This window comes from Aythya fuligula, chromosome 4 (assembly GCF_009819795.1).
Source record: "Aythya fuligula isolate bAytFul2 chromosome 4, bAytFul2.pri, whole genome shotgun sequence".
Classification (NCBI taxonomy): Eukaryota; Metazoa; Chordata; class Aves; order Anseriformes; family Anatidae; genus Aythya; species Aythya fuligula.
In genome coordinates this window covers 16,125,920-16,140,689 of record NC_045562.1, presented here as the reverse complement: position 1 = coordinate 16,140,689, position 14,770 = coordinate 16,125,920, and the positions used below count along the sequence as shown (strand labels likewise).

The window sequence follows — 14,770 nt, the reverse complement described above, 5'->3', positions numbered from 1 at the left end:
GGCGTAGGACTGACTTGTCAGAAGCCAGAACACTATGACATTTGTCCCAAATATGGAAAAACGTTTATTGTTCTGCATCTTATTCCTTTTATAGAAATTTCTATTGTTAACTTGCTCTTAAAGTCAAAACTCCGTTCTGAAAACGTGCAGCCATTGGAGTTATTAATGTAGCTGGCATAACTGAAAGGAACGTTTCCAGCTTTAAAATAATGCTTGTTATGAGTTGAATGAGGGCTGTCTAGACACGAGGATGCAGGACTTGGCTTTTTCTGCCTGCGGAGGAGGTGACTCCCTTGAGTTCAGTCAGGGCTTAGTGCCCTGGTCCCATGCAGCAGTGAGGTGAGTCTCTCTTCCACGTAGTTCCCATGCCCTGCTGCCAAAGGGGTGCCACAAGCCCTTCTTCCTGCTGGTCTACTCCTGCATGTGCTGGACAGGAGCTCCCTGGCTGCCTGAAATTCTCAAGAGTGCTCTTCCCTGCGGTCTCTGGAGATGTTAGGAAGCTCAGCAGGCCTTCTTTTTCTAACCACTGCCTTTCCTGCATCTCGTATTTGTCTTTCTCTGCTCCTCTGCATCAGCCTGTTCTGTTCTCCTTTGTAAAGCAAAATGGGCTCTTGAGGGTAGGAGACCTGTGTTTGTATGGCACCTAACACAAAGATGATTCCAGAAAAAGTGCCAACAGGCTTTTGGAAAGCCTACAAGAACGAGTCCTGTAAATGCAGAAGGCAAGCCTCCACACCACTGTCCCCTGTTGTCTGAGATTATAACGTAGTCATCTTGCATATCACAATACGCTTATTTATAGCATACGTTTTTAAATCTTATGTATGTTAGAAATAGCATGCTATATAATGTATGCAAATATTCAAGTCTTTGTATACACTAGAGCATATGTTTAGTGTAAATATATTTGTGTAATCCAAAAAATGTAGTTCTGTAGACCATGTAGTCTTCCCTAGGGGAGGAGACACTCAGCAAAACAGCAAATACAGGGTCTGAAGCATGACCTCCTGTTTCTTATTCTAGCAAAAAACAAAACAATAAAGCTTCTTTGTCTGAGACTCTTTGACCTGCTATCACTTGATCCTCTGTTACTTCCCTCTTTCAGAAATGTTCTCAGCTTTTCAGACTGTCAGAGTTTCCCTTCCTCTGAAAGGGGCTTTAAGCCCTCTGCAGTGTGTTTGGGTCTTTGAGATCATGGGATGAGAACCTATTACAGAGGACCTCATCGGCTTTTTTCCCCCCAGTGTGGACCACTAGTAAGGGATGAGGAAATAGGCAACTTTGTCAAAACAAAAAAATCCTTGAAGTGAAGGCCAAAACATTACAACAGGGAGCTGAAGTAGAGGAGGAGCCATAGAGCAGTTATCTGTAGTCAGCTTGTTGCGGGCTCTTCACCCTCGTCACATCCTGGGATTTAAACAGGCTTTTTTTTTTTTGTTGACCTATTTGCTTTTTCTTTAAGTTTTTGAATTAAAAATACAGGTAATAGCTTCTACTCAAACTCAATTCTTAGATATTCAAACATAGTGATGTATTAAATGGATCTGAGATTGCCCTGAACAGATTAAATACAAACTGCACTAATGTGTTGTTTTTTTTTCTTTGGTGCCTTGAGTGGCTGGGTTGTTCCTGTAACTTCCTCTATGTGCAGAAGTGGAGATATCTTAATAGTGTTATAACCTCAGTGTAGTTCTGTCTGGGGGCTTGCTTCAAAATGAGCTCACTGGTTGTGATCTTTTTCACAGTACAGAAGTGGGTTAGGTTAGCAAAGGTGAGAACGCTCTTCAAGCAAGATGGACAAGGCAATAGGAGCTGTTGTAAATGTGGTTACTGTGGGGAGTGTTACATAAACTTGAATAAATGTTTTTGGCTTGTGACTTCACAGGGAAGTTCTTCTGTGAAGGTATGTTCTTGGAGACACCGTCATATCTCAGGATATATCTCACTGGGTATATTGGAAACTTCCTTTCACAAAGGCTGGAGAAGCCTGACCAGTTCTCTCAATTTCAGAGTTCCCAGCGTCTGCCAGAGAGGTACCGAAAGCATCCTCTGTACGGTAGTGGGAAGGACTGGACAGAAAACTGGTGGAAGTCACTCTGCCAACAGTTGATAATGGAAGGATTCCTCAAAGAAGTCTCTGGGCATAACAAGTATATGACCACGTGTGGGCTTACCCAGAAGGTACTTCTTGGTGTGAGACTACCCATCAAAGACTTTTGAGTAATCTATATCTAAGCCATATGTTTTTTTTGTTTGTTTGTTTGTTTGTTTCTTACAGGGAAGAAATTGGCTTTTGAAATCTGGATCTACCTCAAATCCAAGTCTTCTGTTACAGTCCAATGAAGACTTAAACCTACAAAGACCTCCCAAAAGGTACTTACAGTATGCATGTCCTCTTGAGCACCTTACATTATTTTAACATCAGACTGGTCTCTGAAGCCTGTTTCTCAAGATGGCAAGTTTGACAGGAAATTGCTGCATTAGACTTTGCAACCAAACCTTTTCCCATACGCAGTAACATAATATTTTAAAGTCAGTAAATCAGGTGAAGATAAGAAACATCAGAGGAAAATCTGCCAAGATTTACCTTCTTTTTAATGCTGATGAGTTATACCATGAGTCTTTAACTAGAGCAGCTAAGAGTTTTTTCTCTGTTTTGCACTTGACCTACATTTTCATAAAAGTTAGCTTTTCTGCTTCACATTCTTAGCCTAGGTAAGAATTGCTTCAACGTAAATGTGTAAGGGTTTGTCTGACTTCGTGTATTTTCTGAAATTTTAACTTTCAAAAATCTTGGTGAGTATATCTGCAAAAGCGCCATGTGTTGTCAGTGGTGGTCAGCCGATTTGCCATCGGAGCATATGGCTTCATGAAAATGGCATGTGAAGCTTTGCTTGTGATCTTCCACTTCACTGTGAAGTATAACTCATTTTGTTGGTCTTCTTAAATATGAATTTAGGCCAACTCTCTTTGAAGTGAAAGGTAAAGAACTGAAGGCAGCGGAGGCTTTGCTGTGACAACAAATACTGTTAGAATGAAGCTCTTCAGTGTTGGCCTTTGGACACATCTTCAGATGTCTAGATTGTAATTACCTGATTGATTTACTTTTAAGTGACACATTGTCAAGGTGCCAGTTTTCTTTTGCCTTCTCTAATTTTCTATTGTGACTTTTTAGCTAGTCTACAGGTCTTTTAGAAGAATAAAAGCACTTGTTTGTTCATAAACAGTAAGAAGTGGCTAAAAGTATATGCTTAGTGCAAACCAGAAAGTTGATACTTGTATGTTTTCTCCAGAAATGGGATTTTTAAAATTGAATCTTTCTATCAAGACAGCATTGTCACAGAACTTTGATTTCTGCCATCAGAAATCCTTGTCTCTTCTGTAAGACAAGATTCTTGCTCCACATTAAAGTTTTAGTATTTTGTGCAGGCTTTGAGGTCCTTGGTGTTTCCCTGGAAATGATGTTTCTAATACCTTTAATAATGATAAGGAAGTGTGATTTATCAAAAAATTTAGCTGTACAAAGTTCCATTTAGTTTGCGTAGCAAAATAATAACTTTTTTTCAAATGGCAGCATACAAACAATTCAGTCTGATTTGAGTAAGATAGAATTCTTTTTTTATTACAACAGTAAATCTTCACCTGTGGCATCGGCGCAGGTCTCCCAAAGCACAAAAGGAACAAAGCAGTCACCAGGCAAGCAGGTCAGTATGGGTACAACTCCTCTTGTGTTTTTAGCCATCCTTGTTCGTATTAAAAACCTTGCAAGTGTGTCATGGCATCGCAAATGTACACTTTGCTGCTTACAGCAACTTCATTTGAAATACTGTTAAATTAGCATTTGTCTGTCTTCTTCTTCTGTGTTTTATAGATGTCTTTGTATGAAATGTTTTCATATGAGAAAAAAGATGGAATGTCCCCAAGAAGGAATACTGTGCTTAGCAGGTACACTATTCTAAACTAAAACAGAATTATGAAGTTCTGACTACATAATAGAAGTATTGTTGGTGATACAATCCTTAAAACCAGTACACTGCTTTGAAGTGACCATCAAAATGTTTTGACTGCAAGTAACTAGTATTTAAAAACAAACAAACAGGACTTTAAAAATGTCATTGTTTCAAAACATTGAGCTGCAACATGTAACAAGCTTTGCAGAATTTGTCAAGATGTGTTAAGCTTAAATACTTCTAGTGTGTCATAGGCAAAGCAAGTTTTATTAACTGTGAAATGTAAACTTTAACTGGTTTTACTTCAAATCCAATAGCAAGAAAAATAGAAAAATGTTAATTAAAATGGAGTGATTGCAGCTTTATATTAGATACTTTTACTGTGGCCATTTATTTTCAGTCAGTATTTTCTACGTGGTGGTTGAAACTGTAATTGATTTTAAATTGTGATTTAGACAAACTGAGAATAATTGGTTTCAATTAAATGCAATTAAGCTAAAACATGACAAGTTGTGGCACTGTCTTAAAACTGGCAGAACGGAACATGTGCCCTGTGCAGTCATTGTGAGCGAGCATATAGGTTTAGGTTTCTGCCCTTTTATTCTCTTCTGAGATCAAGTTGAGGCTTTGTGAGGTTAAAGAATAAAACAAGCTTTTGCAAAGGGCAGACAAAGTAATTTGTTCTTGAGGATTGTGTAGCGCTTCAGGTCACACTGAACTTGCATTTTGGAGCAGTTCCGTTCTTTCAGACAAGCAGCCTGATGCTGGCAGAAAATGGGAGAGCCAGATGTCATTTACGCTGAGAAACTGCCACTGTAGCCACATGGAGGAAAGTTTTCTAGGGACAGCTACAAACTAAAACAGGTTATTTTGCACTTTGCTTAGCAAAGCAAGGAAAAGACACTCTTGTTGTAGTTTGTCTACTTGCAGATACTGCACTGCAATGATGGCAGTCTAATTGGAGGTAATATTCCCCAAACACGAGTCTGCTAGCTGTGATGCTGCTCTCTACACAGACATACCTAGTAGTAACAGTAGCTTATTTTGCTTACAGTATGGCAGCTGTGAGCTTGTCACTGATGCTTTTAAAGTTATTAGCTCTTTCTAGCAAAGATCAATATTACTGGGCGTGGGTAGAAATTCAAGTTATTTTGATGGGATGTGGTCAGAACAACGTTATGAATGGACTGTAAGAATACACTTTTGCTAATAATACAGAAACCCAGGTGCAGGTCATAGGTAGCTTGCTCACTATTTGATTTTTGTGCAGCAAAAGATTATTTTTAAGTTATAGGACTAGCCGCTGAGGAATTCCGTTAAATTTGGCCTTGGGGTACTGCTAATTCTGCCCAAATTAGCTCAAGTCCTTTATCAGTGCACCTGCTAGCTTGAGGAGCTGGGCCACAGTCTGACTGTGCTGTCAAAGGGCAGGCCAAAAAAAAGTCAGGCTGCTGCTCTCTTACAGCCCAACATGCAAAGTTCATGAATAAATTAATAGAACACAAGGTCTGACTGCTCACTTCGTTATCTTTCTTTTAGTTTCCCAGAACACTCGCCTGTGAGATCTCCTTTGAAGTCCCGAGAACCTGTTTCATCTCCAGAAAAAGAACTACAGGTAAGTCTTTGGACGAGAGGATATCTGTGAATTGCAATCAGCCTGAAGAGCACAGTCCCGCTGAATTGAAGTAACTGGCTTGGGCAGCTTGTAATAGTACAAAAATGTCTTGAAAAGGAGCCCTGAAAGAGAATTTTCAGTATGAAGATTGTTAATGGATTGTAGGCTTTTTCTGTATTAGTGGAAAGATGAGGGAAGCTTTAATTTTACCTCTCGTATTTGAACTATTCCTACATGCCTGATCACAAGCTTCTTTCTGAGAATTTGTCTCTCTTCTTCACAGACTGCTCTGTATGGCAAGCTGTTGACTGCTAGACAGAAGGTGGCTAATGAGAAGGCAGTTCCGCCAGCTGTCTTGGCAACCAACAAGATCCTGGTGGAGATGGCCCGAATAAGGTAAAGCCAGCATGCACGCCTTTTAGATAAACTCAAAAAACAATTGCAAGCCAAATCACAATTTCTCTTTCTGCTTTTGGGAGCTTGCCTCACTGGTAAATGAGCAGCATTTTTCCTGAGGACTTTATCATAATACCCTTGTAAAACACTTACAGGTATAAGTTAAATAGCCATTAATGTTAAACTCTTCTCTTCATGATAGTTCTTATTTAAAAAAAAAAAAAAAAGCCAACTTTGCATATGTCTCTGTAACTAAGCCTTCTGTCAGCTTGACGGTCATGGAGGGAAAGGTGCATGTTGTCTGATTGTTACTTGTCCAACTGCTCTCCAGTGTGTTTTAATCATTCTGCTGTGTTCATACCTGGTAAGGGTTACAAGAGTATTCAGGTCAGGAGCTGTCCCTTACTTTGCACAGGTAGCTCTGTAGCACAAAAGAAGAACCAAAATTTTGTGTTGCTCTTGACTACTGAAAGGAAAAGAAAGAAAAACACTTTCTTCATTGCAAGAGAGGGTATTGTGGGGCAGCTCGGTGTTTAATGCATCTGAAGAGCCCTCCCCAGCTGCTAAAAAGCATTAGGTAAACTGTTTGGAAGGGATATGCTCTTCCACGCATCTCTAGGCTTATATATTTTTAGGAGGTAAAAGCAAATAAATAACAGATGTAGCTAACATCCTCTGAGGTATTAGGCAGCAAACCTGAAATTTTTGCTGTGGCCAAGCTTCAAGATACAGAAGTGCAAACAGTGAAACGAATTAGTTCCAGAGATGATAGTGCAGTAAAAATATTTTTAAGTAGTGATTATTAGAGCTGCAGCTCTAGCACATATCATTCAGGCACTTAATGTTTCAAAGCATCAACATAGGATGGTTCCATGGCTTTTATTATTCATCCTGAACCAGGCCTACAACTGTTGAGAATGTGAAGAGGATTGAAGGTGTATCTGAAGCAAAATCAACCATGTTGGTCCCTCTCCTGGCTGAAATTAAGGACTTCTGCCAAGCGAATGGTTTGCAGGTATGATTTACTAAAGCGTCTCCTACCATGCAAGAGCACTAAAAGACAATTTGGTCTGCAGCTGTCAGATTTCTCCTTCAGGGTTTGTCCTTGTCACAGCTTTCCCATCCAAACAGAGCAGCCAAACTGTTAGCCTTGTTTGCAAATAGGCCTTCTACATCTGAACGTCCTACGTGGTGATAACGTGAGGATCTGGATGATAAGTGTAGTCATCTTGAAAGTCCAGGGTGTACTTGTAAAGACCACCCACCTAGCAGGGCTGAATATCCAACCAGTGCCGTATTACTGAGAGCTTGCAGCTAGTTTAACGATTTTTGGGCTGGAGTCCAAAGGTTTAGGAAATGTTCCCTCACCAGTTTATTGCTTCAGTAGACTCTGAGGGCAGGACTCAAGTTTGCTTCTGTAAATTTCTCCTTAGGAGACTGACAGAGATAAGAAGCCTTCTGGCTTTCATGAATACTCTGCTCTGTTTTCATAGTTGGTTTTACTTCTCAGATTTTCTGTAAAGTGGCTCCTCATTGCTCTTGCCCTTGCAATGGCAAGAGACTCCACTAGGAAGGGGCTGTGGAGCACAGGACTGGAGGAGCTGTGCAGCTGTTTAACTTTGGGGGGGGTTGAATTTCCCTGTAAATCCACAGGTACGGGGATTTAAATGTCTAGAAAGCAGGTAGAGCAGTAATACTGCTTCTCTGTGATGCATGAGATAACTCCTTAGTACAGTAAACACCAACTCATCTTTTTCCTCAACAGCAAACTATTGGGTATGGGGACTGCAAGCATTCCTGTTTTTCATGAAATCTGTGATAAGCAAAAATTTAAAATAAATGGAGAAACTTCCCATACAAAACAGCAGACAGAATACTGTAGTTTGTTCTGATGGAATAGTTTTAAATATGTCGTAAGAACTAAGAAGCTTTATGTTGATCTGGACGCTTTTTGGGGGCTTTTTTGCATGTCTCTTGACCAGTTCCATGCTTTTTATTAAGATGGAGTATGTGGGTGTCCATCCTGATTCCCTCTCTGCTTTCTTTTTGTGGAACATGGAATTGGGGTCAAAACCAACCTGCTCAGAGATGAAATTCTGAAGAAATAACAGAGTTATTCTTCAGAAAATGGCAGGGTGATTCATTGGTTGTTACTGAGATATAATCCTTTTACTCCTCTTCATCTTACTCAGACGGACGCGTTCCCTACAGATCAGAAAGAGGCATCTCACCGGAAGCATGCTAGAGCCCTTTCTCCCTCAGAACACGTCACATATGTCTTGTTCCAAGAAAAAAATCTCTCCGTGGTAAGTTTCTCCCTGTGGAGGTCTCTTCCTTTTTGAGAACTAGTGGTGGGGATATTTTGTTGTGGTAAGGATTTTGCAAATGTTTTCTCTTAAATCCTCTGCTAGGTTTTAGTTCCACCTAGTTCTGTATCTTTGCCCTTAATACTGTGAGAAGAAAAAAAAAGAACTTCCTGATCAGGTAGCCTGCTGGAAAGGGTAGTCACCAGCTTAAAGTGTGCCTAAGGACTAATTAACAAGAAGCAGTTGTATAATTCTTAATGGGTAACTTGATGCTCCTTATCCACCAATCCTCATGATTGTATGCTCAGTGTCTGTATTGTCTGAGGGGAGAAATCAGTAGACACATGAAACCTGTTCTTTCAAGGAAGACAAGTAACCAGTTTCAATTCTGTCATTGAAAAGTGCAAGTTTAGGTGGAGTAAATGCGAGATGTTTCTCTTTGCAAATCTCTTAAGAGAATTCATTCAACATATTTGAAAAACAAGAGGGAATTTGTCTTGGTGCTGTTAAACATGTTCTGCTCTGATATTGTAAATCATATGGATTACTGGAAGGTCAAGTGCATCCTAGCTACTGAACAGGAGATGTGTGAAGCTTTATCAGAGTACCACCTCATGAAGTTGGAGCTGGGTTGATGCTTAACTATGAGGCAAAAGCCTCCACTTCCCTTGTAGTAGAACTTTCTGGGATTCAGCTGCCACAGGGTGGGAAGAGGGTGGTAGTGAGTCGTGACACAGGAACATGAGCTATAAAGCAGGCTGCAGTGAGCCTTCAAGGTGGCCACACGGCACCCTTGCTGACTAGGGCCTCTCCTCATCTGACATACAAGGTAAGACATTGCACTCAAGCTAAGAGGTAGCAGCCTTGAGAGAAAAATGCTTTTTGCAGATGGAAAAGAAATGAGGGAAGCATTAGAAGTGATAAAGTGCTTGTGGGGTGTGGGGTTGTTGCACAGCTATGTGACAGTTCCCCTGTTGCTTTTTGGACATGGGATATTGCCAGGCTTTGAGCTTTCAGTTATATTTCAGAATGCTTCCGCCACCTTAATTCCTTCTGCCTTTGTTTCCTTAGAGGACTATAAGTGAGACCAGATCTCTTCCTCTTTCTGAGATTGGCACTCACCTGCTCCAGGCGATGAAAGCTGGCTATCCTGTCAACCTGGAGCGAGCAGGTTTGACTCCTGAAGTTAAAAAGATCATTTCTGATGTTATCCATAATCCTCCTATTGACTCAGGTGAGCATTACAGCCCTCATCTGAAGCTTCTCACGGCAGTGGTGTACTAATGAAGAGAATGCAAAATATCACAACTCTGGTACTCCTTTCACTAGCATCTATCACTTTTTTGGAAGACCCATGACAAAGCAGAGCATGGCAATGACAGTTGTTGCTTTCCTTCCAAGGTTGTGTTTCAAAATAGGGCAGTCAGGCCTCATTAAATATCAGAAGAGGGTATCACTCCACAGCATAGTGGAAGGATTTGTATTGCTCTGGAAAAGACCCAGGCACCGCTCTTAAATGTGTACTTACTCAAGTGGAAGTCAGACAAGCTGAAAGAAATCAGCCTGGTGGTGTCTTCCCATGAGCAATGGCATCTGTGAACAATATGCTGAATAAGAGTAGTAGAATTTCCTTGGGGAAACAAGATGATGCTTATTTACGAGGATAAGGTTGGAAAATCACAGCGCCGTGAGCTGGTGCTGTTGGCTAATTCAGGGGCTCAAGACAGCCACGTACTTATGGCTCTGCTCGTGGGAGCCTTGCCCTCAAAGCTGAACTTGTTAAGCTGGCTGAACTTTCTGACTTTATAGCTTTGTGACTCCTGTCCTATTGTGGGTGATCGTATTCTTTCAGCAGCAGTTACAGGCCCAGCCAGACTCTCTGCTTACTTTGTTAAACCTACTGCTCTGCAAGTTGTTGATTCCAGTATAACAGAAGATGGGAGGCCTGAGTTAAAACAGCCTTCCTCTCAAGAGAAAATAGTTGATAGGAGATGCAGGTTAGAAGCAGGCTGATTATAACATTTTAGACTAAATTTGAGGGTGGTAAGTTTGTGCAAATGTGAGGTCATGGGATAAATCTCCCCCTCATTCTGGTTTCTTATGATACAAACCTATGGATTAAGTTTCACTTCTTCTAGGGCTTTCCATGCCTTAATCTGTTTGTGCTTTAATGAGGGAAAACTGATACTTTACAACATAAAACTATGAATGAGAGAAAGGACAATTCTTTTTTTTTTTTTTTTTTAAATAAATAAATTATATTTATATTTTTTCCAAGACACCACCAAAATTCAAGCAATTAGAACACTTGTTCCTGCAAATATTGAACTGTATCTCATCCAGATGGCTATTGCATTATTGGAGAAAGAGAATGGAAATAAGGCTCAGCGTGGTTCAGGTGCCAAAAGGGTGTTGGTATGGTCGGATGGGCAGCAGGAAAAAAGAGGAGCAGATCAAGCAAGCAAGGAAGATGCTTTGTGGAGTGAAAGAAAGGTTAGTAAAAGAAGCTACAAAAGCAGTGTTTTTTTTTTTTGTTTTGTTTTGTTTTTTGTTTTAAAAAAAAGTTTCCCTTTCCATTGTAGGAGCAGGCCAAAAGCTGTTTGTTGCTGTTTGCAGTAGTGTTTGGCATTTGCATCTTCCCAATTCACCTTTTCCTGAGCTCTGGATAAGAGTCTTGCTCCCCTCTGAGACAGGACCAGAAAGTTCCTCCTGCAAAGTGTTGGCCTAGGAAGAGGGCTGTCTCTGTGCATCCCAGCTGTGGTCTGCTCAATGTCACTTCAGTTGATCTCTTCCTGTGTGGTACTCTTAGCTCACATCTGCTGTAGTAGGTACTGGATGTGCAGCCTGGGAAAGATGAGATACCTGGTCCCACTGCTGTAGACTGCCACAAGTGCAGCTTAATAATGGCCTCAGAATAAGGATGAACACTTTCTGCTGCTGTTCAGCCCTTCAGAAAGTAGATACAAAAGGTTCCCTATAGGAACAAAGGATTTCTCAGTAGCTGGGACAGTGGAAGAAAACTAAATTCGTATTTCTGCCTGGTATGAGAGGCTTTGGTAATCTTGACCCTTTATAGACAGAGTCTACGTTCTGCTCTCACCTTGCTTCTAATGAATGACCCAATGACCAATGTGATGTGGGAAGAGTGATCGTTTGTCTAGAAAGCTCAAAGATACCAGGGGAGCTGAAACAGGAAAAAGCCAGGGGCAACACCTGCCAGAGTTGTTTGACAGCCCTTCATGGGCGCCTCTGTGTAGCTGTGATAACATGAAAAGTGTCATGCCCTATGTCTGAGTCTTTGGGAGGAGTTTTCTCTAGGAGAAGGAAATACAGAGCTCTCTACTGCAGTTTGAGGAAGGCTAGACAAGCCTTCTCAGCCCTAGGGTCGCCTCTCAGCATCCCCACAAGTCTCTGAAAGTCCAGCTCAGCACCTTGTACAAAAACCTGCCCTCCACTGAGTAGCTCAAGGTGGGAACAGTAGAAAGAAATTCCTAACTGTAAATCCTCTTGCTGCCTGTACTAGGATTTCACGTCTGTTCCTTACAGGGTTTTGGGATGCCTTCTTTAACTTGGGCTCAAGTAATTTTTGGAGCCTTGCCATTTTGCTGAATTGATTGCTTCTTGCCTTCCTGAGCACTATTTTGTTCCTAAAATACTAGTGTCTGAGCCTTTTTTTCCTCTGAAATTGATCTGGCAGTCCATTTGCATTAGCTGTAACTATACTTCATTTTCTGTTGCTGTTGGAGCTAATAACAGGAATGACATGCTATTAGAGATCAAATTAATATTGTGCCAATGAGTAGACTGCAAATCTAAATGCTAATCAAAATAGACTTCATTCCCTTCTCTTACAGAAGATATCCGTGTTCAGACGATATCCTTGTTCCAATAACTGTAGCAAACAGCTTTTAAAACTGCTAATGGGAGACAGATGTGCACTTGATGCAAAAATCTAAGCTTTAGCTTTTTCAACCAGTGACCAACAGGTATTACAGAGAAATCAGGAGTTAATACTTCTGTGCCTTCAACCCCATTTTCACCTATCACCTTTGCTTGAAAACATATCTGAAAATACAGTACTTGAAATGGAAGTCCTTGGAGCCACTGGGACAGAGGAAGAATTCTTTTCCACTACAAGTGTCCTGGTCAAACCACAACAGGGAAAAAAAAAAAAACACCTAAGTAAAACTTCCAGTTCCTATAATTGAAATTAATGCATTTCACTTTTTCAAGTTTTATTTTGGTTAAATGGATAAATGGATAAGAAATAGTTACAGATCTCATTCAACAGAGGTGTTGAACTCCTGTTTATAATTACAGGCTAACTTATTTCCCCTTTTTAAAAAAAAAAAAAAAAAAAAAAGACCCAGCCTTTCTATTGAATGTAGTTATTGCTTTAATGCATGTAACAGCCTGCTTCATTCCTATCGTATGCCAAGGCACAGAGCACAGATGACACCCAGCCAGGTGACAGGGGTGCAGCAGGCCACACGAAGCCCATCGCATTGGCCTCTTGGAACCAGCCAGCCCTCAATCCTGAGGAGGAGGAACTGTTTTCTGACTCTCAGCCAAAGGTGAGGTTGCTTTGTGCCAGAAACAAAGTCCAGATTTGGTAATTTTGTTGATTATCTTAAACCAAAATCCTGGCTTCTGTTTGGGTTCTTTCCTGTGCCTAGAACTGCAAACTTTTTTCTGCTAATATGCTTGACTTGGATGCTCCTTGTGTTGCCCTTGATGTGCCTGAATCCGATGTGCCTATGCACTTCTACAGCAGCAGTCTGCTTTAGGAATTTTTTTCCCTAGAAGATCTTGCCAGCCCTCTAGTGGCAGGTGCTCCCAATACCTCAGGAGGACATCTGGCTCCCTTTCTTCTACTAGGGTGCATGAGATGGGTTTCTGGCCACACTGACGATTTGTGTTGATGTTCATATGAACAAGCTTTATGATCATACAACTGGTGTTTCTCTAAAGGAAGGTCACATGGCTCTGAGCAGCACCACTTGCTGTACAATTTGCCTCAGTTTCTGGTCTGAGGCTGGAAAGTGGATGTGAACACACAACCTGATGCAGACAAATCCATTGTTGGTGGTCTGGTCAGTTTATCTCCATCTATGAGCTAAATTGTTAGGTAATTTGTAACAGTACAGCAGCATCTTATCTGAAGCACTAAACATATTAGAACATTATTTCTGTTTCCTGATCATGGCTTCAGAGAGCTTCAGGAACATCAATTCTGAGTAAATTGCCTTTGTTCTCAACCAGGAACAGTGTAATGGTGTGTGTACCCTTCATTCTTCACCTGAGTGTGTGCTGAGAGCTCTGGTGTTGTGCGTGCACCTCTTGTTCTAGGCTCTGCAGCAGCCCGTCTTCTGGCTGTAGATCAGTCCTCCTGGTGCATTTCCCAAGGGCAGCTCAGCAGCAGTCTTGAGATGAACATCTCAACAGTTTGGTCCTTCCATTATTTAAAAAATGAAGGGTGAGCAGAAACACATTTATCTCTTGGCTGAGAGCTATTACTGGAATTCATGCTTTATGTTGCTGTGGCATCTTTCCCATCACTGCAAGATGCCCCCTGCAGTCACAAAGTGCAGCGTGTTCACGCTGTCCTCCACGAGTTCTGCGGAGCTGATGACTTTCTTGTGGAGGAAAAGGAACCTTGCACAGCTAGTGGCAGGTGCCCACAGTGCCACTGGTGGCTTTCAGCCCCTTTTTCTCAAGCAGTCATTAGGGGAGGTAGCTGATACTGCTGATCCATCACCAATTTGGGGCACCCAGGTTTGTCGTCTTGGGTGTGTTTGACAGATTTTTGTTTAAAGGCAATACCTGAGGATCAGGATAAACGTTCTACAGCTGTGCCAGCATGCTTTGGTCCAGGCCCAGTGGTTTTCTTGGGCCTGCCTAACGTTTCCATGGCATGACTTGATTTATGACAAAGTTGAATATACACTTGAAAAGGGCTCTGGACATCAGGGCTACATACATAAGCTGTCATGGGCCATGGTTAGGTGTTAATGTCTCCTGAATAGCATGGTTTGGGGTGCAGAACTGTAAGTTAGAATGACATGTAAAAAAAAAAAAAGCTTTTTAATTTTTTTTAACACCTTTTCCTTTTTTGCAGGGTTCACAGCCCCCTTGTAAGAGGAAGGTGCCGGCATGGTTTGAAGCCCCAACAGCCCCTGTTGTGCCTGTGCCCCAGATCAAGAAACCCAAAGTGGACACAAGAAAAGGAATCTTTAACTGAAGCTTTTATTTTCTGTAACAAGTGTACGTGTACAAACGGTAGATGCACTGTGACAGAAATGACTTTATATGGAGCAATACTTTATATGTAGCACTTGGATCTATGCCTTTTTTCACTGTGTGAAAGTCCTTTATTAAAAAAAAAAAAAAAAAAAAAAGATTAAAAATAAAAGTCACGTGTGGGATACGAAGAAAAAAAAAAAAAAAAGGGAGGGGAAGGGGCCCGGTAATGGCCGCCACCGCGCGTGCGTCGCCATAGCAAC

At 41.3% G+C, this 14,770-nt stretch overlaps 1 protein-coding gene across 1 annotated transcript in view; it reads left to right on the top strand.

The window, feature by feature from the left end:
• Positions 1-14,643, top strand: part of WRN (WRN RecQ like helicase) — a 40,409-nt gene extending 25,766 nt beyond the window's left edge. Inside the window, exons 23-34 of the mRNA XM_032186558.1 lie at positions 2,011-2,181; positions 2,279-2,373; positions 3,632-3,704; positions 3,872-3,945; positions 5,490-5,565; positions 5,849-5,961; positions 6,862-6,976; positions 8,154-8,267; positions 9,339-9,501; positions 10,546-10,760; positions 12,707-12,841; positions 14,386-14,643. Coding sequence (XP_032042449.1) covers positions 2,011-2,181; positions 2,279-2,373; positions 3,632-3,704; positions 3,872-3,945; positions 5,490-5,565; positions 5,849-5,961; positions 6,862-6,976; positions 8,154-8,267; positions 9,339-9,501; positions 10,546-10,760; positions 12,707-12,841; positions 14,386-14,508 — 1,467 coding nt within the window. The 3' untranslated portion in view covers positions 14,509-14,643. The remainder of the gene's footprint in view (positions 1-2,010; positions 2,182-2,278; positions 2,374-3,631; positions 3,705-3,871; positions 3,946-5,489; positions 5,566-5,848; positions 5,962-6,861; positions 6,977-8,153; positions 8,268-9,338; positions 9,502-10,545; positions 10,761-12,706; positions 12,842-14,385) is intronic.
• The last annotated feature ends 127 nt before the right edge of the window (positions 14,644-14,770 follow it).